This window comes from Apaloderma vittatum, unplaced genomic scaffold (assembly GCF_000703405.1).
Source record: "Apaloderma vittatum isolate BGI_N311 unplaced genomic scaffold, ASM70340v1 scaffold120, whole genome shotgun sequence".
In the NCBI taxonomy this organism is placed as follows: Eukaryota; Metazoa; Chordata; class Aves; order Trogoniformes; family Trogonidae; genus Apaloderma; species Apaloderma vittatum.
This window is the reverse complement of record NW_009692693.1, coordinates 100,082-124,617: the sequence shown is the minus strand read 5'-3', so window position 1 is coordinate 124,617 and position 24,536 is coordinate 100,082. Positions and strand designations below refer to the sequence as shown.

General features: G+C 36.8%; 1 protein-coding gene across 2 annotated transcripts in view; it reads left to right on the top strand.

Moving 5' to 3' along the window:
* LOC104281165 (RAC-gamma serine/threonine-protein kinase) overlaps positions 1-24,536 on the top strand; it is a 132,296-nt gene that overhangs the window by 77,303 nt on the left and 30,457 nt on the right. The window contains exons 2-9 of one of the 2 annotated variants that reach the window (XM_009879181.1): positions 1,794-1,905; positions 3,465-3,609; positions 6,721-6,723; positions 8,996-9,127; positions 13,131-13,196; positions 14,409-14,477; positions 22,001-22,123; positions 24,182-24,310. In XM_009879181.1, coding sequence (XP_009877483.1) covers positions 1,805-1,905; positions 3,465-3,609; positions 6,721-6,723; positions 8,996-9,127; positions 13,131-13,196; positions 14,409-14,477; positions 22,001-22,123; positions 24,182-24,310 — 768 coding nt within the window. In that variant the 5' untranslated portion in view covers positions 1,794-1,804. The remainder of the gene's footprint in view (positions 1-1,793; positions 1,906-3,464; positions 3,610-6,720; positions 6,724-8,995; positions 9,128-13,130; positions 13,197-14,408; positions 14,478-22,000; positions 22,124-24,181; positions 24,311-24,536) is intronic. The other variant, XM_009879106.1, reaches the window with a different exon arrangement.

The window sequence follows — 24,536 nt, the reverse complement described above, 5'->3', positions numbered from 1 at the left end:
AATGCCTTGAACTAAGGCTTTAGGCTTGTTACGAGCTGGTAATATTAAAGAGAATTGCTTTAATGTATTGTTGGTATGCAGCTGCATTTCAGAAGGTCAGCTACGAATATGTGTCTTGTACAATTAACACCAGCAACAAAGGTGTAAAAGAGGAAGCAAAAGCAGCAGGGTAGAGGGCACCTACGTGTGTTGGGTGTTTAGAAATTTACTGTGTCTGCTGCAGTTCCTTGGAGAATGTTTAAAATGCATTCCAGTAAAGTTGTGGATGGTAGTTGAGATTTCAGGACCTTGAATTTGTGAAGAACAACTACGTCACGCCAATATAATTCTGTGAAAGATTAGCATGCCTTGTAAAGTCATATACATGTCATATAACATGACTTTTGTAAAATGTTAACATTAACTGGAGTAAGTGACATGTACTTCACCAAGAGTAAGTACAAGGTTTTGTGTCAGTCAAATGTGTGGGACAGCTAGGAGCTCTATCAAAACAAAGTTATGGTGGATTGTAAGTGAACAGGAATTCTGTTGCCATATTCATTATTATTGATTGGCGAACCTGATAAATCATTTTAGATTGCACATATGATCTGGATCAGCTTTGAAAAAGTGATAGCATTCCAGAACACGAGATATTATGCTTGTGTCTATTTCATGATAGCTCCAGGAAAACAAGTTACACTTTTGTCAGAGTAACCTTAAATGTTTAAATATATTTGCATGAGTAAAGAATTCTAGTAGTCAGTGTTTTGCAGTTGTAATGTTTAGTGCAATATGCCACATCGTAAATCTAATATACAGTCTCATTGAACCACTAGTTGAATTACCAGTGTCTTAGTTGTGTGTCAAAGGAGTAGTAGGACATTTACTCTATGTCTAGAATTGTGTCACAAGGAAGACCTTGGATCTGAAAGCACAAGCTGGTTGAAGTGATTTAGGCCAGAGAAGACTGAAGAGAGAGAAAATAGTGTTCAAATACCTAAAAGAATTTTGCTGCTGAGAAGATTAAAAAAAAATATAGTCAATAGGGTGAGAAACAATGTGCTTAACCTATAGGAACGGCTGCATTAAATGCTAGAAAAAAATCTTCCAACTATAAAAATATTTAATTCCCTTTTATTTGGATGAAAATAGTTTGCTTACAGAGGTTTTGAGATTACTAATTTTGGGGGATTGTAGAAAGAGTTTAGAGAAGTATGAGAAAATAGCCTAAGTAGACCTGATTCTGCCCTGAGGCACAAAGAGAGCTAGGTGATTTCCTGGGGCAGCCCCGTGGGGAGTGTGTGTGATTATTTTATATTTAATAATCCGACTAGTTTTCATGTCTGAATTTCCTCAGTTAGGGTATTTTACAGTAAATCTAATCCTGAAGTCAGAGTGGCGTGGGTAATTGTGGCATGCTTACCATTGAAGAGAAAATGTCATGTTCCTCCTGCCAGGTGCAGATGGAAAAATGTGCCTGTGGCTACTGCTGTTACCTTGGCATACTAGAGCAATCCGGGATCTAATACTCATCTTACCCTCACAACACAGACACATTTTGCAAATGGAGATCACACTCTTTATATGGGCAACAGTACAAGTTCCATCAATTGCTCTGACTGCTTTCTTCACCCGATGGTTATTACCTGCCACCCTTTGTTCATGCCCATGGTTATATTGCCATTCTGTATTTCCTTATATGTGCTGGATAAATATGCATAAGCTATATGTATTTCACCTAAGTAATTTTATTTACTCTTGACTCATTAAATGGCAATGTATAAAAGAGGCAATGTCTTGCATTTCTCTAGAATGTCAGCTAATGAAGACAGAGCGACCAAAGCCAAACACGTTCATTATCAGATGTCTTCAGTGGACAACTGTCATAGAGAGGACGTTCCATGTAGATACTCCAGAGGAACGGTGAGGGGTTTATTTTTGTTTTGCTTTCCATGTTCTTTATGCTGAAGCCTCAGCACAGTCTCTGCTGGGACTGCACAGCAATCGGCGCTTGGAACTGTGACATTCTGAGCACATCTGAAGAATTTATAAGTCAGCTTCTGTAAAATATTATCTGAGCTCATAGCTAGTGTAAGAGTTGCCTGTGAGTAGGTGGGATGACTGTGTTCAAATAAGCCAAAACAATGTCACGATATGTCTCTGAAGTGTTAAATTTTGAACAATAGAAGCCTGCACTGAAATATTTTTCAGTCTTGCTGTCTTAAATTTTCCTTTCATTCCTCCTAATACACTCCCTTTTTTTCTGGCACAGAAAGCAATGTGTTTGTTATAATCTATTTTATGTTTGCTAAATTAGTTTTTCTTGTTTCAGTAAACATACAAAAACTCTTAAGAATTAACTTTTTTAATGCACCAAAGGCAGGTAGGAGACAGGGAATGGTGTACTTTGCTAAAATGTTTTATTCTGTGGTTTTGGTTAGATGCGCTGAGGCTGGATTTGATCTCAGAGGTCTTTTCCAGCCTCAATAATTCTTTGATTCTGTGATTCCCACTGGGCACATCTGCCCTGTTGAGACTAATGCTACGTTGTGGCTTTATTCATATTTGTATCGATAAATAACTGACAACTTTGCTTTTTCTGCTGTTTCTCCTTTGTTAGCATATTCACTTAATTTTTATTTTTTTTATTTTTTAATTTTTATTCTGTATTGGAACTCTTTCTCTCCCCTAGCTTTCTTCTGTGTATGCAGCACAGTACCTCGTGCTGCATTCAGCAATACCACCAGACCTCTCCTTGGACCCCTCGCTGCCTGAGCAAAAAGCTGCCGTTCTGTACCTGGTGTGGGGCAGTGGGGGCTGATGGGCCGGCCAGTGTGTCTGCGCTGGTGGCCAGCACGCAGAACAGCCGGGGACTCGGCCAGCCCTTGCTCCTCCCTCCACCAAAACCCTCGTCTGGGCCTGCCCCTCTGTGCAGCCACTGTTTCTTTTGCTGCTTGTAGGAATTTAATTATCTTGGAGGGCCTCTTTCTCAGGGGAAGTTGAAAGTAGCCGAGAAGTTGAGTTTTAAGGGGAGACAGAAAGAGTTGAACACATGGCGTGGTTTGATTAATCTTATTTATTTCCTGTGAAAGTGTCTTGCAGGAAGGGGGAATACCAAAAAGTCTTAAAGTAGCAAGTTATTATCAGATAGTATCAGATAGGAGATGACATTTTATACTCTTAAGCTGTATTATATCTGGAGCAAGTGTCCTCGAGTTTTCGCTATTAAAATATTTATAAAATAGGTCATTGGTAATTCTTGAAATTAACTGTACGTTGATCCTTTTTGATGCTGGTCAACTTCACCACCTTTATTGTAATACAGAGTCTATAAGGAAGTTGAAACAAATAATTTCTATGAGTCATCTGTGTAACATGAGAATTAAACACTGGAGCAACGTAGAATGCAGAAAACATTACAAACCATTTATTTGAATGTGTTCTATAAGTTTCTAATAGAGGTGTTGACTTGTTCGTGGTAGGGAGGAATGGACAGAAGCAATCCAAGCTGTAGCAGACAGACTTCAGAGACAAGAAGAGGAGAGGATGAACTGTAGTCCAACTTCACAGATAGACAATATAGGAGAAGAAGAGATGGATGCTTCAACAACTCATCATAAAAGAAAGGTAATGACAAAAAATAACTGAGAAGCTTAACATGGAAATACTTTTGTAGAATGATCTGGTTGGTTAAAACAATATACAAGGAATAGTTTTCCTACATAAATTTCAGTGCAATACAAGCATAAAAGTACTTATTTGTTTTATTTCAATAAGACTGAACTGTTCTAGTTTTATTTATTTGTTATGCTCTCTGATACAGCACTTCTGAAAAACAAAGTTCAACTGTTCAGACATATGTTAGCATTCTACTTACTGTTTGAATATTATTTTTGTCTTTTCCTTTTTGTTTGTTTACTCTTTTAGAAGTATGGTGATAAAATATTTTCTTTAGTCAAGTAGATTTACCCACTTTCTCATGCAAATAATATCCAGTACAAATTAGATAATTTGCATGAGAAAGGCTAGTAGGATTTGGCTTTTAATGACCTTGTTTTTTGCTATCTGAGAAGATAACTCTGCTTTAGTTTTCTGAAGTAAGAGAAAATAGTTTATTTTTTTGCAGTCCTTCACTTCTGGTGTAAGTAGGAATAAGTACATGGTTGTCTATAACATACTTGTATCTCTGGAGTCAACAGGATAAACACACAACTAAAAGCATGTTTTAAAGATTCAGTGACACACAAAAATTTGCTTATTTTGTGTTCCCATTTCGTCCTAATGCGGACTAGTCTTGAAGAATGGATCATTCAAACAGGCATCTCTCATCTGCTATAGAGGATTGACATGACTGTAGAAACACACTGAAATTGCGTGAGAAATAATAACCTGTTTCTGTAAGACTAATGTTGTTCTTTCTAGCTAGAAGTGAAACGTGGAGAAAACCAAGTGGAAGTCTTCTGACAGAGCAAAGTAGTCTTGTAGGCTAATGTAACTGAATGGCTTTGAATGGTGAACAATGAAAAGAAATAGTGAACATGTACCTTTACTCATAGAGCGTGTTTTGTTTGTTGCACTATATGAAGCAAGAATAATTGAAAAAGCAGTGCTGAAAACTATACCCTTATGAATATAACAAGTGTCACAGGAAATCTTAGTTCTATCTCATCATAACTTTTGAGAACTGGAGTTCACAGTGCAAGCGTAGTTCTTTCGTGTTGTTACTCTGTATGCAATTTTCTAATCTTTTTTCACCTTAGAGAAAGGTAAAAACTAATTATATACAGCTGTAACAATACTTTCATCACACATTGTCAGGTTGACATTGAACTTTTTCAGCCTTATGGCATGGATGTTTAATGATTGTGCTCCAGGGTAAAGTACGCTAAGTGACAGCAAGACCGAGGCAGCATTTGAGACGTCAGTCTTTCTGAGCAGCAGCGTGATTAGTAGAAAGGATTTGGGTTTGCACTGTTAAAGATCTGAGTACTGTTCCAAGCCTGTGTATCCTCTTAGCAGTGTACAAAATGACTGCCTAACAACAAGCATTTTGAAGGTGTCAAAATTAATGCTAACATAAGTAGTTTATCTGGAAATGTATGCAGCGCATTTTCCCGTAGGACAAAAGGGGTTGTGGGAACAAGAGACGGAGGAAGAACAGTTTTGTTTCTGTCTTGCCGCTTATGCTTTGAGAAACGCTGAAATAAGATGCTGGGACAGTGGACGTTCAGGGCTGCAGGATGTTTAACGGCTTTGGCAGCAAGCCAAAAGCAAACACAAAAAACCCCAAAGGTAAAATGAAAAATTGTGATATTCAACACCTAATAATAGAGTGGAATGGAGTTTTGTAGCCAGTGAAGAGCATACTGGTGAATGCAAGGATTTTTTTTTTCCCTAAAACTCAAAATCTCACTGCACATTTCTGACTGTTGGAAGACTTCAGTGAAAGGTTCTCAGAAGTTTTTGAAATCAAAAATATGAAGTGACCATAATGACAGGGAGTTGTCACTCCTTCTGTGTTAACTGAAATAAGGAAAAAAGTGGTTTTTTAGGACTGTTTCTGTTTTGTAGAAATGTTTCTGAAAAGCTTCTGTTTAAGCTTTTGTAATTGTTGGTATAATCAGAGCCATTTCAGTTATAATAACTTTATATGCAATTTTTATGCAATTTTATTGCTTTTATTTTGGTATTGGATTTCTTTTCATGTCAGAGATTTTTTTGCATAATGTGTCCTACAAGCTTATTTTGTCACCTGGTTTTACATTTAAGCCCAGTGAATTTTGCTTGTGCGTGCACCAGATGGTATACATATGAGTAGAAGAGCATAATCAGGTTAAGAGACAAGATAGAGAGGAGTGGGCCTGTTCCCTGAAAAGGTAGCTAAAGGTTTATAAAGAAAACCGTCCTTAGGATGCAGGCCTTGATTTGAACAGACGTGACAGCAGTGTCCCTGGCCAGATTAACTGGAAAAACTGAAGTAACTTTTTTTTTTCCACCCCTATTTTTAAAATGGTGTCAGTGTGCCACTTAAGTTTTACAATAAGAGCATGGCTTAAATTCAGAGCACTAGAAAATCGTAGCAAACTGCTTTTATTTCTTGCTGTACTGTTTCTCGTAAGTACAGTTTCTTCCTGAAGAAGTCAGAAAACTCCACGTGGTATAATCTTTGCACAAATCAGGAATTTAGTTCCTTGGTAGGAATTTTCAACATCCGTAGTAGAGTGTATTCTTTTGACCAGATCATCCAGAAGGGAGTAGACAGGCTTTACAGAAGGCTGAACATTGTGTGGTTCTTTGGTTATTGCAGTTTCCTGTAGCTCCATTACTTTTTCTTTTGTTTACAAATTTGTTTTGCAGGGTGTGGATTGAGTAGAGAATAGATTTTTTGGAGGAAATTAAAAGTAATATAATGAGGTAAAAGATTCAATCCTCAGAGATTATAAAGAGTGAAAAAGGTGGGGAAATCATCAAGGAGAAAGGATCCAGTCTTACGGGAGCCCCCATACTTGCTTACCAGCATCCCTCAGGTTTAGGAGACATTTCCATTTTTCCACCAGTTTTCAGTACACCCTTAGCTATGGCATCTGTGTTTTTATCTCCCAAGGTCTTGTGTTCTTTGGCAGACTTTTTGAGTTACTCTGCACTGGGTATCATCTCTAAGCTTTCTGCTGAGCTTCTAAAGAATGTATTTTGAATGCATTTTGGATTTTTCGTGTGTTTCTGTCAATTTTCACAAAGGTAGTTGTTTTTGCGTGGTGGTTATCAGAGAAATATTGAAGTAGGTAACCTGACTTTCCAAAGTAATACCTGTGGTATTTGAGAGGTATTGGTTTTAGTTGATTAAGTACTAGTAGCCACATAGTATTTGCATCACAACTTTACATACTCCATGATACTTCACTAGTTGTAGCACAATATACTGGCTTTTGGGAAGGCCGACCATTTAAGGATTTGTCTATGTCATAAACTTCACACTCATGTGTAAAGTGAGGTTGCTTTGAGTAAAAAGTATACTGAGCCTTTGATGTGAGGTAGTTTTGGCAGCAAACCAAGATCTGTCACTGCAAAATGTTTAAGTATGTTTACGTGTGAGCACAGAATGGAATTCACCAGGTTAGTTTGCTTAGGAGCTACCAATCAACCATTGTGTGGGAAATTGATACAGCTGGAAAGTTGATACATTGAAAGCTCCTTCTTCTTAATAAAGCTTTGAAATATCCAGCTGTCCAGGTGTTACCTTAAGTAGTCTCTTGGAGACATTTTGCAGCTTTTAAGTTGCAGGTTGAACACTTGAAAGCGAATGAATTACAGCATTAATGTGGTTGATGGCACTTCATTTCTACCCCTTACGTGAGCAGATTTCAAACTGGCTCAGAGTGAGAAGTTGCATAAATTATTTTTACAGTTTGTTGACAGTAACTTCCGATCCACAGTATTAGTATCGTGCTTAAAGAAATAAATAATTGCGGAAGGAAATTTTACCCTTTGTTCTTTCTCACAAGAGAGAATGTATTTTGCTGCCACTATTTGTGATTGCTCACTGGGGATATGCCCAATAGCTCTAGCATTGGAATGTGCGTGAGATGTGTCAGAGGTGTTTCTGGTAGGGACAAGGAAAGTACTAATTCCATTGTGGAAGACCAAGTAGAAGTTTTTCTGGAATGCCAGTAGTCAGGAAAACTGCCTGAGGCTGCAACTAGCGATAGAGACACTGGGAAGATGAAAGATAAAGCGTGATCTTTTCTTCTCCTTACACATAACAGGATTAAGTGTATTTAACATATCAAAATTGAGACTTCTAGTACATATCCTCTTTAAAAATGTTTTGAGGTGTATTATTCATAATGGAAGGAAGGTTATTGATACTGCAAAACAGTACTATAACAAGAAAAGGTGAATGTGTTCTCTTTCAGAGCTTCTAACTGCTTTCCTCTAGGTTCCTGGGTGTGTTAATGGTGTGTGGATGTGTGTGTGCCTGGATATCTGGTACTGCAACCAAGCCAGTAGCACAGTGCACTGGAAGATGTGCTGTGGAAACACACAGTGGTATCCAATGATTGGCTCCAAGTTGGCCCAAGAAACCCTGCTGTCACTCCAAGGTGACCCTGTGTAGTCACTGCGTTCTCAGTATTGTGCTGTTTTTCCACATCCTCATCATTGCATCCAGTGCACAGACTACAGCAATGATGCTTCTGAACTCTCTGTGAAATGAACTTTCAGAATTAAGATGATTATTGACTCAAGCTTTGTGCTCATGAAAGTGGCTAAACTGCTTTGGGATCTGAGATCATCTGTTATATATTTTTTTCACGTGTGACGGGTCAGTTGAGCTGATAAACCTACTAGACTCAGATTGCTTTTGGTGGAACCAGATCGTGGATGTACTATGTTTAACCTGCAAAACTAGGTCAATACTAGACTCTCGAATGGTCACTATAGTGGAGTGACATGGAAGAGGAAAACCTACCATCTCTTCCTTTTCAGAGCCTGATTGATTAATGTAAAAACCATGTAATTATATTGTGTAGTCAGCGTTTTAAAACTCTACTTCCAGTGCAAAGAATATTGTAGAATATTACTGGTATAATATTGCAGTGAGGATCATGTATGTTTCAGAAAAGCTATGAGTGCAGTGGTTGGTGTTATGCAAAACCTACTAGTATGCCACGTTCTTGTGACCCTGGTAACACAGGCATTCGTGCGCTTTCTTAAATGCAGAGCACTTATGAAATGCTTCTAAGACTTTGTTCTCTTTGCACTTTGTAAAAATAAGTGTGTAGTATACTGTGCAGCACTTGACTTTAGAGGACTAGAACAGTATCATGAAACAATATATCGTAGTGGTTTAAGGACACAATTAACTATTACAGACTTAATCATAGAAGCATGCCTATTTCTGCAGACTGTTCTTATTTTATTGGTAACATCATTTGGTTATATGTGATCACACTCATGTGCATCCTGGAAATGGATAGTGTAAGTCTTGCTAATCCTTGTTCTTTGCTCCTTATAGACAATGAATGATTTTGACTATTTAAAACTACTGGGCAAAGGCACGTTTGGCAAAGTTATCCTAGTCCGAGAGAAGGCTAGTGGGAAATACTATGCTATGAAGATTTTGAAAAAAGAAGTCATTATTGCAAAGGTAAGGAAGGTTATAGTTGCAATATTGGGTCATTTTTTTATGGAATAATCACCATTTAGTACGTAAAGTGTCTTAGATTTTCGGTGGTGACCGAGTTTGCATGAAATATGTGTCTTCAGAAAACAAGAAGAATAGTACCCATTTTCTATTCCTTTTTCCAGTGTCTTGTAATCTAGAGCGTACTAAAGCATTGAGAGAATTCTCTGGGCAGGAAAATGGTGCAATCCAAGTTGAAAACAAGAAATTAATTGTAGGGTATATTACATAACTTTATTTTTTTTTCAAGTCAACTACACGTTTATCGAGGTAAATGCAGTTGATTTAATGGGCCTGTGTTCCATTCATGCTATGTTAGATAAGATTGTTTTGCATGGGACTAACAGTTTCATTTTTTCAGTTCTTGTTCCTCCAAAATGCTCTGAAGCTGATGTCTGAAGAAGGGGTTTATACTGACATTGTCTAGTCACTTAAGCTTGATTACCTTAGTGTTGCTATGTCTTATGCTTGATGATAATTTCACTAAGTTTAAACTTGAAGATCATCTACTCTTTGTTTCTAGCCATTCTGAAGTTTTGAATCTCATTTGCACAGAAAATGTTGAAGGTACATGCTCTTATCACCATGACACACAGTTAAAAATAATCCCAGTTATTAGGTATGAAGATTTTTGAGGGATGTGGGTCTCACTGAGATTTTCGAATGCTTGAGACTAACAATACTAGTATTTATAAAAACTCAATGTGGATCGGAATCACTGTGGTTTACATATATTTTATTTTAAAATGCCCATCAGATTTTTCTAATTTTCATACTGGGGTATGAAAACAGGGTTTACAGAGTTCTGCAGTCTACATTCATTTGTCTGTAAGTCACTCTCTAATAACTTTTGAATCTGTTTATCAGTTTCAATTAAATTTCACAGAGGAGTAGAAACCTCAAAGACAATTATAGTTCCTTGAGTTTCATTAAAACCAGCCCTGGTTTATGTCTTCAGCAGAGAAGAGACTGACCTGTGAGTTCTGTGTGCCCTTAGCAGCTGTCTTTGCATGCACAGGCAGGCTAGTCAGCATGTATACGATTTGGACTAGTGGCAACAGAGAGTACCCTTCTTCATAATCAGGAGGTAAAGAAAAAAAAGAGAGTATTGCTGCTGCGTTCTCCTGATTCTGTATGGGAAGGAGCATCTCAGTGGCCTTCTTTTTAAGACTTTATAAACTCTGCTCACACGTGGCATCCAAAGGGTCCTTGGAGAAGTCTGACTCCTGTGAGCTGCTGTTCTACTGCCGCTTGTTTATACCTTACCAGCCTTCAGAGCATTTCAGCTTGTTTCTTTGGATCAATAAAATACAAACAGCATTTTTGAATGTTAGAGGTTTTCCTTTCACTTTGCTGGCTGCTACACTATGACAGAATTTTTAGAAGGGTTAAAACTTATTCTTGGGTAATTTTGTTACTTTTGTGTGAAAATTCTTGTTCACGGAGGTATGTATAAAACTAGAGAAATTTTGAAGAGATAAGTGTGCAACTATTCGTTAATCTGTTTACCTGGAAACAGAAAGCTGGCTTAGTGATAGATTGGGCAGAACCTGGCACTCCCTGAAGCAGAGAAGGGTCTTTGTTTCTGCCTATTTGTAGACTAACAAGAAGGTTAAGTGTGTGAGGAAAAATGCCTTTTATCCTGTGATGAAAATGGGGGTGCCTCAGTCTTTTAAATTTGACTTCCTCAGAAGTGGAGTTCTGTTCTGAAGGGAGTCCCTCTATGGGACCACTACTATGGTTGTATATTGACAAGTCACAGAATTGTAGAATAATAGAATATTTGGGGTTGGAAGGGACCTCTAGAGATCATCTAGTCCAACCCCCCTGCCAGAGCATGATCCTCTAGGGCAGCCACACAGGAACGTGTCCAGCTGGGTTCTGAAAGTCTCCGGAGAAGGAGACTCCACAACCTCTCTGGGCAGCCTGTGCCAGTGCTCTGTCACCCTCACAGTGAAGAAGTTTCTCCTCCTGTTGAGGTGGAACTTCCTATGTTCTAACTTAAACCTGTTATTTCTTGTTCTATTACTGGGCACCACTGAGAAAAGAGATGGTCTCCTACCCCTTGACACCCAGCCCTCACCCACCCCTGATGAAAGAATGAAAAATGGACTATGCTTAGATCTTCACAAGTGAAGTGATAGTGTTTTTTTCCCCTATGGTCACCAAATATCAGTTTTCCCACTCCTCTTCAACCTAAAAAAAAGCAGACTTGAGGCTGAAATCATCAGTCAGTGTATATGCCATGTGGTTTTATCAATAGTATTTAACTCTGGAGATCAGTGCTGAGGATACGGTCACTAGGTAGAACAGATCTGCAGTTCTGAGTCAGCGTATAATGTGATACAATGCAGACTGCAGAGGGCCCTACCTGAAACAGCATAATATGAAGAAAAGTGGTACCTTGACAGCTGTTACTAGAAGACTGTACAGCATCTGCCTACTTCAGACTAAATCTGTTGATCTAAATTTTCATGACAAATTAGTATTGCACTTACTAGGAAGCTGCTATCAGTATTAAAAAATAAATAAATAAACAAACAAACTTCAGGCTTGCTTTTGTCCTTGAAATGTTTTTCGTTTTTCCCCCAGTGTGTGGTTGTAGTGTATACACTCAGTCTTGCTTTACCGTGCAGCTAAATGGCATCGTAATTTATTACCACTAACTGTTTTTGCTGTCAAACTTCCTATTTTGACAATTTTTAAAGTATTATTCCAAACTCCTGACATCTGTGTTTACTTACTAGTTTAATAATACCTTATCACAGTCTGATAAGCATGTGTAATACAGTAATGCCATGTTGTATTACTTGTAGCAGTAATACAGCATATTCTGACTAAATATATTTTCTTCTGTAGGATTACGGTTGAAGTTTGAGTTGCACTAAGTTAGTCTTCAATTCTGTATAATATCATACTTAGTGGTGATAACCTGGCGTGACAGAAAATGGCTAAACCAGCCCAGTGGCTCTCAGGCTTTTTAAGTCTGGCAGCCTGGGCAGGAAGGATTCACAGGATGTGTTACACCCAAAAGTGCCTAAGATGGCTGTGTATTCATAAATGTGAGCCCCCCAAGCACCCTGCTTTTCTCCCTAGTCCTCAGGAGCTGCTGGCTGCTGTGGCGCAGGATGTGCCTTCTTCCTGCCGCCCTCAGCCCTGCACCCACCCATGCTCTGCAAACCCAGTGGCATGAGGGGCCCTAGGCCTGCCCCTGGGGCCTCGCCATGACGCCCCTGGCCTGCTTCTTGCCTCTGGGGTGCCTCCTGCCTGGCAGACCCCCCCAAAATCAGGCCGGCAATGGGGCAGGGTGGTGCGGACATCTCCCGCTGCCCATGGACGAGGCCTGTGTCCTCGGTGGCGGAGGCTGGGCCCGGCCTGGGGAGCACTGCAGGCCTGGCTCCTAAGGACAGCCCGGCCACATTAGGGAGGAGGTTTGGCATGGATACTTGGTTTTAAAGAAAAAACAGAATGAACGCCCAGCTAAGTGGGTGTCCAGAAACAGAAAATCTGTTTTTTCTTAACACTAGGCTAGAGTAGACTAGGTTTTAGAGTTGCCTGTCAGTTACTACTTGTGTACATTTCTTGCAAATTGGTTCAGTCTCTCTGTGATGAATCTTTCAGATGATTCATACCAGAACTGTAAAGTCGTGATGACAGTATTTTTAAACTATCAAAACCAATATTATAATTTTTATCCTTTCCTGCATTGGATATAAAATTAAAGGTTTTATCTTAAGGTGAGAAAACAAGAAAATGGAAGCATGTTAAATTGTATTTTGCCAAGCCTAAATTTTCTTTAAAATCTTTTCTTAAAAAAACATGAATTATTTTTCATGTTCGGGTTCATTCATTTTCCAAAACTGTACAATAGCTTTCTCTTTTCAAAAGTTTCGACCATGCTGTCATAATTAATTGAATAGCAATGTGTCTTAATTCAGACCTACTTCTTCCACTCTTTGTTTCTCAGGATGAAGTGGCTCATACACTTACAGAAAGCAGAGTATTGAAAAACACCAGACATCCTTTTTTAACAGTAAGTATTAGGAATTAATTTTAAATACATTAGCAGGTAGGTCAACGTGATGGGTATTCTATTATGGACATAATTTACAAGCAAATTTTGAAGTCTTTCTCATGGTGATTTATAAACAAACAGTAGCTGTCTGGGGCTTGTGATATTTTGAGGCATGATAAATTATATTTTAATAGTTTTAACTTACAACTGACTTTCTTCTATAGAAGTTTTTCTGGTTCCTCTCCTTTGAGAGTATATTAGAAAAGCCTTTAATTGATTTCAAAAGAATTAGCGTGTATTATAAGGTAGCTCAAAAGGACATGGAAGCTTTCCTATTTAGAAAATCATAAACAAACCCTTTAGAAAGCAAGGGATTGTATTTATGTTGCTTGGCCAAAGTATTATTGGACATTCAATCAAAAGAAATGAGATCCCCCGAAGTTCCTTAAATTAGAGTAGAAAGGTAAGCAGAAGGCATAATTCCAATCAAATTGGGCAACAGTGTTACTGCAGTTGTATTTTAATACCTTTCTGATATTATTAAACAAACATTTTAAAGAGACATGCAGTATTTAAATTGCATGGATCTGCTCATGATTTTGTTATGTATAGTTCTACTGCATTTTGTTTCTTTTAGGCCAAGTCTGCATCTGTAGATTTTCTTTGATATAATTTTCCAAGCAAAATCTAATTAATCATTAATAAGTCAAAAATTTTAATTAAGATATATAATTTTTTTACCATTTTAAAATGATAGGTAAATACATATATTCATTTGGCACTCAGTGCTTTTAACATTGCATAGTATGTGAAACTAGAGAGTCCTTGCTTGGAAATAAAGACAGATTTCATTTGGTAGAAATTAAAAAGAGTAGGATAATTTCTCTCTTCATGGGCATTGGGGAAGTGGACATCATAGAATGTGATGAGTGAGAATAGTTGGTACTAAGTATTACAGCAGAGATTCAGTGTAAAATTGTGTATTTTAGTAACTATTTAGTTTTTATGTCAATGGCCACGTGGCAGAAGTGAGAGAAGAAATGAAGGTTTTTGTGTTATTTCATCTTAAGCTCCATACAGGAAGTTACACTTTTATTTACTCTCGAAGTTCTCAGAAAGTCAGATTTGTCTGCTTAAGAAGATACAATTATATTTTGTTACAGTTTAAGTGCGAGAAATTGGATTAATACAAGATGATAATTGGTTTGATTTTGTTATTTTCTTTGCAAGTCCTTGAAATATTCCTTCCAGACAAAGGATCGTTTGTGTTTTGTGATGGAGTATGTTAACGGAGGAGAGGTAAGTTTAAAAAAGATGCTCTGCACTTGTAATGCTAATGCTGTCACTGAGTTACCCTTTAAAAGACACAAATTTTCTCGCCTTTTTTGCTTTATGGTATCTTTGAATTTTTTTTTTCTTTTAAATTTTTAAAACTTTTATTAAAAAAAATGTAGATGTCGTTCGTAACTGTATTATCAAAAATAGTTCCTATTCTTGCAAAATTAGACTTGTACTGTGAAAGATAATTTCATGGTAGAGAATTAGATACAAATAGCTTGCTTACTGTTTTTTCTTCAAGCCTATTATGGCATGTTCTGGCATAAAATGATCATAATAAATGACCATAAAATGGTCATAGAGGAGTTGGGCTAGATGATCTCCACAAGTCCCTTCCAACCCCTGACATTCTATGATTCTATAATCTAGTGGAAACAAGCAAATACAGTGTTGACTAGTCTCACTTTTGACCTAATATGAAACATGTGCTCTCTTTTTTGCTATAACCATTGCAAATACGTATGAGAAAAGAATGGAATGTTCTTATTTTTCTTTACTTGTGTCCCCTTCACTTGCTGTGTACTCTGGAAATTTCAACTTAAGAGCTAAACTTCTTAGACTGTCATTAGCCTTTAAACAGTTGCTGTCCTCCAACTGTTTGCTGAAGAATGGAATATCAAAAACTATACCTGTCAAATGGAATTGAAGAAAAATGCAGTAGAAGAAGAGGGATTTTTATCTACCTTTTATGTGTCGTTTGTTGCTCACACTGTATCTTGTTCCAAGATGAACTATGGTGTTTTCCTTATTTTGCCTACTATATCCTGCATAATAATGTTAAAGGACTAAGTGTTTCCACTGGCTTTTTTTTTATTAAAAAAAATGTTTCTTCATCTGGGAATTTCTGCAGCATGCTACCATGTTTTACATTATGTTTTTTGCTGTGATCCCCTTCAGTAAAACTGTTTTCAGCTATAACTGTAATGCCTAAGCAGCCCCAGAGTGCCTGTCTTGTGTTTGTTGCTCTGGTCATTTCTTGGTCCAGTCTGGGGCCCATTTACATCCTAACTCATCCATCGTCATCCTCTACCAGCCATGGCGAAGCGTGGGGCTGTAGGGTTCTCGTATGGGAGGATACCTTGTTTAACTCAGTATGAATAAACCCAGTTTGGGACGTCACATCAGGCGTTGAACCGTTTTGGCTAGCTGAACTAGACACAGACATCTCCTTCAGCAGTAAATGGGGTAACAGCCTTTTCTCGGACACTGCTGTCTTATTTGGCGTTGAGCATATGTCACCAGTATTAAGTCAGTGCTATCTACAGTGAGTTTTGAAAGTGATGCCATGTAAACTAAACTAGCTAATTCTGCTTAGTTTTTGTTATGTAAGACCATATTGCATTTCCGTAATCTCAGGGGATACACTTTGAAAATATGTTTTTAACACCAGCCTATCATTTAGATACTTGTCTTTTTGAAAGATAACTTTGTGTGCTATCTGAATGCAGAACAGAGCCCACAGGGAATGTTTTCAACTCCTTTCTTAGGAGTGAGGATACTCTGATGCTGTGGTTTGTATCATGTATCAGGCATGTATCTTGTTTGCACTGGGTGCTGCGCCTTTGTGGCAACTGCTGCCGGCATCTTTTGCTTATTGGGATTTGAGTAATGGCAATGTACCTTGCCAAAAGTGGGTCGCTTTTTTCCCAGGTATGATGCTCTTGTTTGTCAGTGTTGTTTATGTTCTTTGCTGGTGGTTCTCTACTTTAGTGACGCTAGTGGTAAATTTTTGCCATGGTGGGAACTAATGGGCTTTCAGAGTAGGCAATTGTCTTTGAAGAAACTCGCTTGATTTACTTGTGTGCTTCTCTTTGACTGGAGATCTGGAAGAGTAAGTTCAACAATCTGTCCTTTTTAATAGGAAAATCTTTTATCAAATTTTTCTGTGAATTTCAGACTTTAGTCACTGCTAAGAAATACAAAGGACTTAATATTTGTAAAAATAGCCTTGTTAATAACTCAGAACTACTGAAAGTAAGTTGCACAAAGTTTAGCAAGCCTTTTAGCCATTTTTAAACATATCTCCTATATGATATGCAGACTTTTTTCTTTTACTGCTTCCCTCTCCTGTTCTATCTGTGGTCCAAGGAAGTTTCATTTCCTTACAATGGTTTCTCACAGTTGAATGTGTTGAAAAAACGTCTTTTAGTTATATCCTTCCAGTGGGAAATTGACTGTGGCAGTACCATGTTGCTTTTGATTCTCTCCAGAGAGGTACTACCTTCAGTGTGTTTCTGTTTAAAATTCTTTAGATTAAAATTTTCTTTAGATTAAAGTTGTGCCTGAGTCAGTTGCTTGGGAATCTTCACAGATTGTGTCTTTCAGGAGCACATTACCCAAACAGTCCTTTGAATGAAGGAGTTCTTTAAATCTGAATCCATTTTCTTGACTCTCACCCATGTGAAAGCAAGAAAATGCCACAACTCAGGCTTCTGCCCTACTGTGGTAATAAGAAGTGTAGTCAGTACTAGGAGTCTGCAGTTCCTCTTCCTGTGGTTAAGAAGGCAAACAGTCAAGGAAGAGGTCACTGAATTTGTGGGGGAGAAGAAACTGTTTTAAAAGAGTCTAAATAAAAATCTTCTATACCTATTAAAAATCTAGATCCACGATGAATTTAATATTCAACCAGCATAGAGGTGATTTATCTTTGCCTAATCTTTTCTGTGTATCTTCCAGTTAGTTAGGCTCAGTTAATAACGGGACATGTTTTAATGAAAGTGTAACTGCATCAGTTTTACTGGTCTATGTGTATGCTTTTGTATGATATACAAAGTAGTAGCATATCAGAGTCTCTTCTGACTTCCTTTAAAACCCCCCAAAAACATATTCTGTAGCTAAATATATTAAACCAAAACATTAGAGGATTTTTTTCAAGTAGACTCTTCAGATGGAAGTATTGAATACATTTTTCTTATACTGGCAACTTCTACGATTAATTTTGTGCTGCTTAAGGGCCCAATCTTGAAATCTTTGTTGTGGGCTGAAAGCTTATTTTTTTCTTTTTTTTACTGGTGCTGTTGGACTCTGTGGATGAAATATTTAGCTATGCCTGTTGGTCATAAACTATATTGCAGTATAGAGCTGGAAGGATAATTGTAACATAGTGATTTCATCTTAATACCTCGTTATATTGAAGGAAGTATTTTAAAGTAGCATTAAGATATTGTAACTTGATTTTAGAAGAAAAATACTCATCTGGATTAATTGAGATGACCAAATCGCATTATCGGATTTTTGAAGTGGCGTATTTTATGTGGTATTGCATGATGAACTATGTTCTTTACTTTGAATCAGAATATAGAACTGTCTTACAAATATTTTTAAATAAGTAGAACTGTCAGTATTTGTAGATGAACAAAGGCCTACTTTAAAGAAACTCCCTTCATTTTTGTATATTTTTGATATCTTTGTCCTATCAGCATTTAAAAAAATGTGTAAGGCTGTATTGATGGTTTTCCTGCTAGTATTGATTTGCCTGCTCTTCCTTGTGTAACCCATATAATTTAGAGTATTATGTGACTGCAGTAAGTTAGTAGTACTTTAGTGTGTTCCCCTAACTTCCAAGCCACATGGAATGGTATAAACTGCGGTATCAAAAAATAATATACAAGAAATGACTCTTTGTTGTTGAGGAATACTTTTGGAGAGTATATTTCCCATTTTTTATTTCCAACCTTTAAAGGCTGAAAAACTTTAGGAATGAAATCTATCATACCTTACTCTGCAGAGTATACCAGTTCAACTCACTAATAAGTTGATTAACTTTATTGCTTTGCACTTTCAGAATAATTCCAAATTTTGTACTTTGTAACCAACTTAATTATCTGTATAATAAAATTAGATGTTAAAATTTGCTCAGGTGGTTTATCCACACCAGAATTCTGAATCTCTGTTCTTCTTGGCTTTTTTTTTTCCCACAGCTCTTAGTTCATTAGATGAGAGAGAATTAAATCATTTTTTGTAATTGAACAAGTGCTATTCCTGTCTAGAAAAAAAAGACAGAGAATTTACAACCTACTGAATGAAAAATAACTGAATGTTATTGTAAACTTTGTCATTTTTATCTAAGTTGTGTCCTGTTTTGTTTTCCTAACCGCTAGGGAGAATGTTCTGTAGCCTAAAATTACGATAGTCCGAGATAAGGGTGCTCTATTTCTTTGAGTATATGCCTGTAGAGTCTGAAACAATAAACAAATAATTCAGAATTTCAAGGCTGCTATCCTAAGTACTTTGCTAAAGAGTCAAATCAACAGTCAATTATAAAATGTGTTTAAGTGCAGAGCTGAGCAAACCCAATATACAACAGCAAGAGCCAGTCCTGCAACTTGCAACGTGCTCCATAGGTCACTAGCATGTGAAGAAGTTTAATGTATTGATTGATGTAAGGTTGTGTATATTTGGATCTGCCGTTGAATATACTTATATGTTTGATCTTTGCTTTTATTTCTTGACACTTTTTCCATTAAAAAAAAACCATGGCAACATCGTTGTTCCATTTTTAAATAAAGACATAGCAGGAATTTTATAGATCAAGTCCTCACTGTAGCTATAGCACCCTCCTGTATGCCATCAAAAATGTTATGTGCAAAATGACTTTATTTGTGCCAAAGCTATTTCTGTTGCAATTCAAATGAATTTATGGCACATATTTAGTGACTCTAAATCGATAAATAATGCAAGTGTTGGAAGCTTTTTTTCATGACCTTCCATCAGATTTCTTCTTCTCCTTCTCTGTCTTAATAACTCTAATCTTCATGTTCTGACAATTATAAATAGAACCTGTTGGCATAATTATTCCAAAATAGTGAACCAACTAAATAATTAGCTGAAAATAATGCTGTAGTCTCACTGAATTAGGCTGTTCTAATTTTAAAGTATACTTTGGTAACTATATTTGAGTGTGTGAATTAACTTTTAATGTGCATTTTTAATATCTAAATGTACGTTCTTCATTCAAAACTAGCATGTATGGTTTGAGAACTCTGCTAGATGTTGTAATAGTATGAAGACATTTTATGAAGAATCACTGTAGTGTTATAGATTAAAATAAACTGACTTGGGAATTTGGTTTCAGGCAAACAGGGAACTGTTGCTAGTTGCTTCTAGCTGATTATTTAACTTTGGATTTTGGATGGCTATCATGAATATTTTGTTGGAAGTACACACTAAAGAAAATATATTTTTGTTATGTTAACTTGCCAGATTATCGACTCCCAGATTCACATTGTGACACTTTTTAATGAAATCTAGTGCTAGTATCCTGAGATTTTAGAATTTTCTAAGACTTTAGTGCTCAGCTACTGGATTAGTCTCTCATACAGAGGATTGCAATAGTGCTTTTGCATAGAGATGAATGTAGGGCTAACTGGAAATTATATTACACGTGTCTGGAGCATTTCATATTTGTGCACATTAAAAAGTGATCTGAAAGTTGGCCTCTAGTTTGAATTGCTTCGAAGCCATCAAAACAAATAAAACTCCTAAAATGAGTGATATTGGCTCATTATTTATGAAAGAGACTGCAAAACAGACACAAAAGCATAAATTATATAAATTGTGTATTTTGCTTTATTTGAATAAAGGTCTACTTAGGAGTGTTTGTTTCCTATTTAAATCTTGCAAAATGTGGAAGAAACTCCCCAAATTGAGAAATGTATTTATCCTTTTCCTAATTTTATACATTTTTAATATGTGAGGCATTTCACAAAGACAGACTTAGTTGCTCAGTCTGTACGGGTCTTGCGTTTGCGTTGGCAATTAAGCAGCCGTCAGTACACGAAGCAGGTGACTACAGGGAGGGCCAATGTCACCACCAGGGACTGGTGCTTAAACAGGGAAATGAGCAGCAGGAGCAACTGAAATACCTTCAAAATAATCATCCTCCTTGTCGTGCAGGTATTCCATTTTTATACAGCGTGCCTTGAGAATTGAAATAAGAAGTAGGAAGGAGAATGCAGATACAATGACTGAAAACGAAACATTCTCTTTAAATCATGATGCAGTCTCAGTTTGCTGTGAATTCTCTGCATATATACAAATATATGCTGCCAAAAGGCTCGCTGTAGTGGGAAGTGTGTTTAGGTTCAGAAGACGGTAGTACGCATTTTTTGAAATACGGTTGTCAGGAATGAAGTTGACTTCTAGTTTGTGGAATTGACTTTTTAAATACATTTGAAAAAGTGCACACTGTGATGTTAGCTGCAGTAATTCTTACGCTGTTCTGTTTTGTGTGAGCAGTGTAGATTTCTTACAGGGGTACAGTAGGATGTGGGAATGACAGATCATGCACAGTACTGGGTTTGTTTGGTAGGTTGTGTTTTTGGGACTTTTTTTGTACATACCCTGCCGTTTCAGAATTCTCATCTACTCATTATTTTTGCAGTGAAGATAAAAAACGCCATGTTGTTATGGATTCCCTTATGTATATTTGATTTATAAATTATCACATTTGTTGTATTTCTATTTTGTTGATTGGTATCTCGTGGCAAAACGAAAAATGTTGTAAATTGCAGGACTAAGGCAGAGGTGGCTTGTTTGGTCTTAAGCAGAATACAGAAACATACTCACTGATCTTTGCTTGAGGACTTTCCCAAGCTTTCTTAACACAGTAAATAAAACTAGACATTTCAGAAAGCATTTGAATTAAATAGTTAAATTCTGATTTTTTTTTTAGCTAGTGTTCCAGGTTCTGAGGGTGATGTTTTATCCAGTAAGATGCTGACAGCCCTACAGAACTTCACCTTATGCTTTTTTCATGGCAGCTGAAGTTACTGGCATTACTTAATTACTAATACTTTTCACTGAAAGACTTCAGTTGAAAAAGTGCCTGTTGAGTGCTGTTACTTAAAGTATTAAAGAATAGACAAAACCTCGAAAGAAATGTTTACACTGTAGCAAAGAAATACACTAAATACATAGATTTGTTTTTATAAGCCCTAAGCGGTTGTTTTAAGCAGCTTTTTCTGATGACTGTGGTATTGCTAGCAGTGTGAATGTGCTGTGTTTGTAAAATGCCAGTTCACCGGTTCCATTGAAGTCTACTAGAGAATCAGACATTATTCAGTTCAAAGGAAAGTTACTAAATTGCTGAAAAACTTAAGGCAGAACCAGAATCTGAGTATTTTACTGATATTTCTTAGTAGCTTAAAATAAAAATCTTAGGAAATGATGAAGGGAGAAGTACAGAATGATGCTGCTGGATACTTTTTTTTTTTTTCCTCTGGTAACTGAAGGTTAAATGAGTAGCAAGCAGAATGCCTTAAACAAGATTGGTATATTGATTAAAACGCTGATTTAACAGCTCGCTTTCTCCCTTTGGAAACCTGGAAAAGATAAGCCAGCTGCTGTCTAAGAGTGCTGAGTGTCCACTGAGAGTACACTATCTATCATCACAATATGGTGATGAGAGGTGTTTTATGTTTGTGTTAATTTCCCCCACTAAATCAGTAATTATTACAATCCTGTCCCTGCTGTTTACCCTGCAGCTGTTTTTCCATTTGTCGAGAGAGCGAGTGTTCTCAGAGGACCGCACACGCTTCTATGGTGCAGAAATTGTCTCTGCCTTGGACTATCTGCATTCTGGGAAGATTGTGTACCGTGATCTCAAGGTAAAAAAAGAAAAAGAAAAAAAGTAATCAAATTTTTGTGTTTGCAGGGACTGTTGGGACAAACACAAAGTAATTATAAAGTTGCCCTATTCAGAGTTAATGGGGAAAAAAAAAAAAATCTGTGTTCGGTTTAAAGGTCTGCATGTGCTGAAGGAAGCTGTTTGATACAGTAGTCTTCAGATGTGTACATTACTTGACTTTAACTTGATTGGAAAAGGAAACAGCGTATCACAGTAATAGCATTTTGAAAGAGTTTTAAACTTCTGATCCTTTCTCCAACCCCCTCCCCAATTACTTATAACTTGACTTGAATTTCAACACAAATCTCAAGTATAATTCTCAACATCCCCTAACAGGGGAAATGGGGAATTGGGACAGTGTGACTGTATTCTTTTTATCTCACCAAAAAGGTATGTTCTTGTGTGATTTGAAAATATTTAAAACAACTTGGAATACTTCAATAGGAAATTAATTTTGACCTTAATTTAAAAATTATTTTGTCTTTTCTGTCTTGGGAGAGATTCCTAATACTAGAGTGTAGTTTATCTTCCGTGTGCTTGCTTATGCAGTTGTGTATCCTCTGTTGCATGAAGTCCCAGGTACTCTCTGGCACGGTGTGACCATGTTCTAGGGAAGATAATTTCTGCTTTCAATGGTAACATTTTCTAACTTCTGTGGGAGGAACCTCTAAATTCCATGATGAGACTTTTATTTCTCTGAAAAACTTTTAACTTCATATACAGGAAATTTTGCTTTCCCATTAGGCATGAGCACTAGTGCGGTTCTTTTCATAGACTTCTTTGTACAGGAACTGAGGAGAAGGAGGCAATGATAGGCAAGTTCTGTTCAGGGAGACAGAAAACAAAAAACTGGGTTACTTGTTTATAGCAGATTCTATTGTGATGACATGAAATGCTCTGAAATCTTGGAAAAATAAGGATTTATCTGGTCAAGGAATGATAAGTCACGATTTTTGATTTAAATTTGAAATAAGGAAAGAGGAGTTTGACGTCAATGTTCTTCTGTTGCTGGTGACAGCTACTTTGTATCTTCTTGATAGAACACTGTTAGACTCAACAGAAAATATACCTTTGAACTGTATTTCAGGCTTTATGCAGATTTAGGAAGACAGGATTATGATTGTTCTTTGCTGGTACTTTCCCTGCACACTTTTTAATTAGGGAAAAAACCACACCCTTTTTCTGTTGAGAAAAGTTGTTCAGAAGTATGCATTACTTGGTTTTGGTTCTATCTGTATTTAAAATATTGCTAAAGAAAAACTTCTGGAAAGGTGATGTTAGCCATGCTTTTGAGATAGACCACGGTAAATACTGCAATAATTTTTGTTCATGTTCTTTAAATACTTCATAGCAGGCTATGCTCTGTTTTCGGATTTCAAAGCAAGAACTATGTATTTAAAAAGCAATGCAAAGCATACAGAGATATGCATGCACAATGCAAGAGCAGTGTCCTTTGCAAGTGTACAAGGAGGAACTTACTCCAGGATTTTGTTTTTATCAGTAGCCTCTTTACCCCCACTTTTTGTTTGTTATTAAAAAGATTGTGAAAGGTGCAGATATTTTAAGGATTTATGGTTATATACTGACTGTTCCATGACAGTATAGTAAGTAAAATGCATCTTGATAAAGGAAGGTCATGTTACAGCAAAAGAAGCTTCTGAAGTCTTACCAAATGACAGTCATGATTGTAACCTTTGAATTTCTTTATTATATGTTGAGAATATTTAGAAAATTATTTTGGTTTTGTTCTATGGAAGGTGCACCAAACTTGTAAAACTTAAAAATGAAAAGTCATGCTTTGATTGACCAGGGATTTACTATTGTAAACTGTATTAAACTATCAAATACTTATTTAAATTGTATAACAGTAAACATTGTTAAAAGCTGTAGTATAAAGGATGCTGTATTTTTTCCTAATTACAAACAAATTACATTCCAGTGCAAGTGATAAATCTGTATCTTCTTTTTTACAAAAGCGATGCATCAGTCTGTCCTGTTAATGAATACTGAGAGAACGTTTTTTTCCCTCAACACACAGTTAGAAAATCTAATGCTGGATAAAGATGGACACATAAAAATTACAGATTTTGGACTTTGCAAAGAAGGAATCACAGACGCAGCCACTATGAAAACATTCTGTGGTACTCCAGAATATCTGGCACCTGAGGTATGATTTAGAATATGTTCTTGTAATACAGTATAAAATGTTTATTTTTCATTTAATTTTAGACTGTGGTGTTTGTATTCTGAAAACTGATCATTGTGGTAAGAAGCTGACATTCTGCCTGATCAATACAAAGCAGTTGTTATTCAGAATTGTATGTGCTACTGTTCTTTGTGGTGATTGTATGCGTATTGATGCTGCCCTTCTTAGTGTTTAAAAAGGCCTCTAA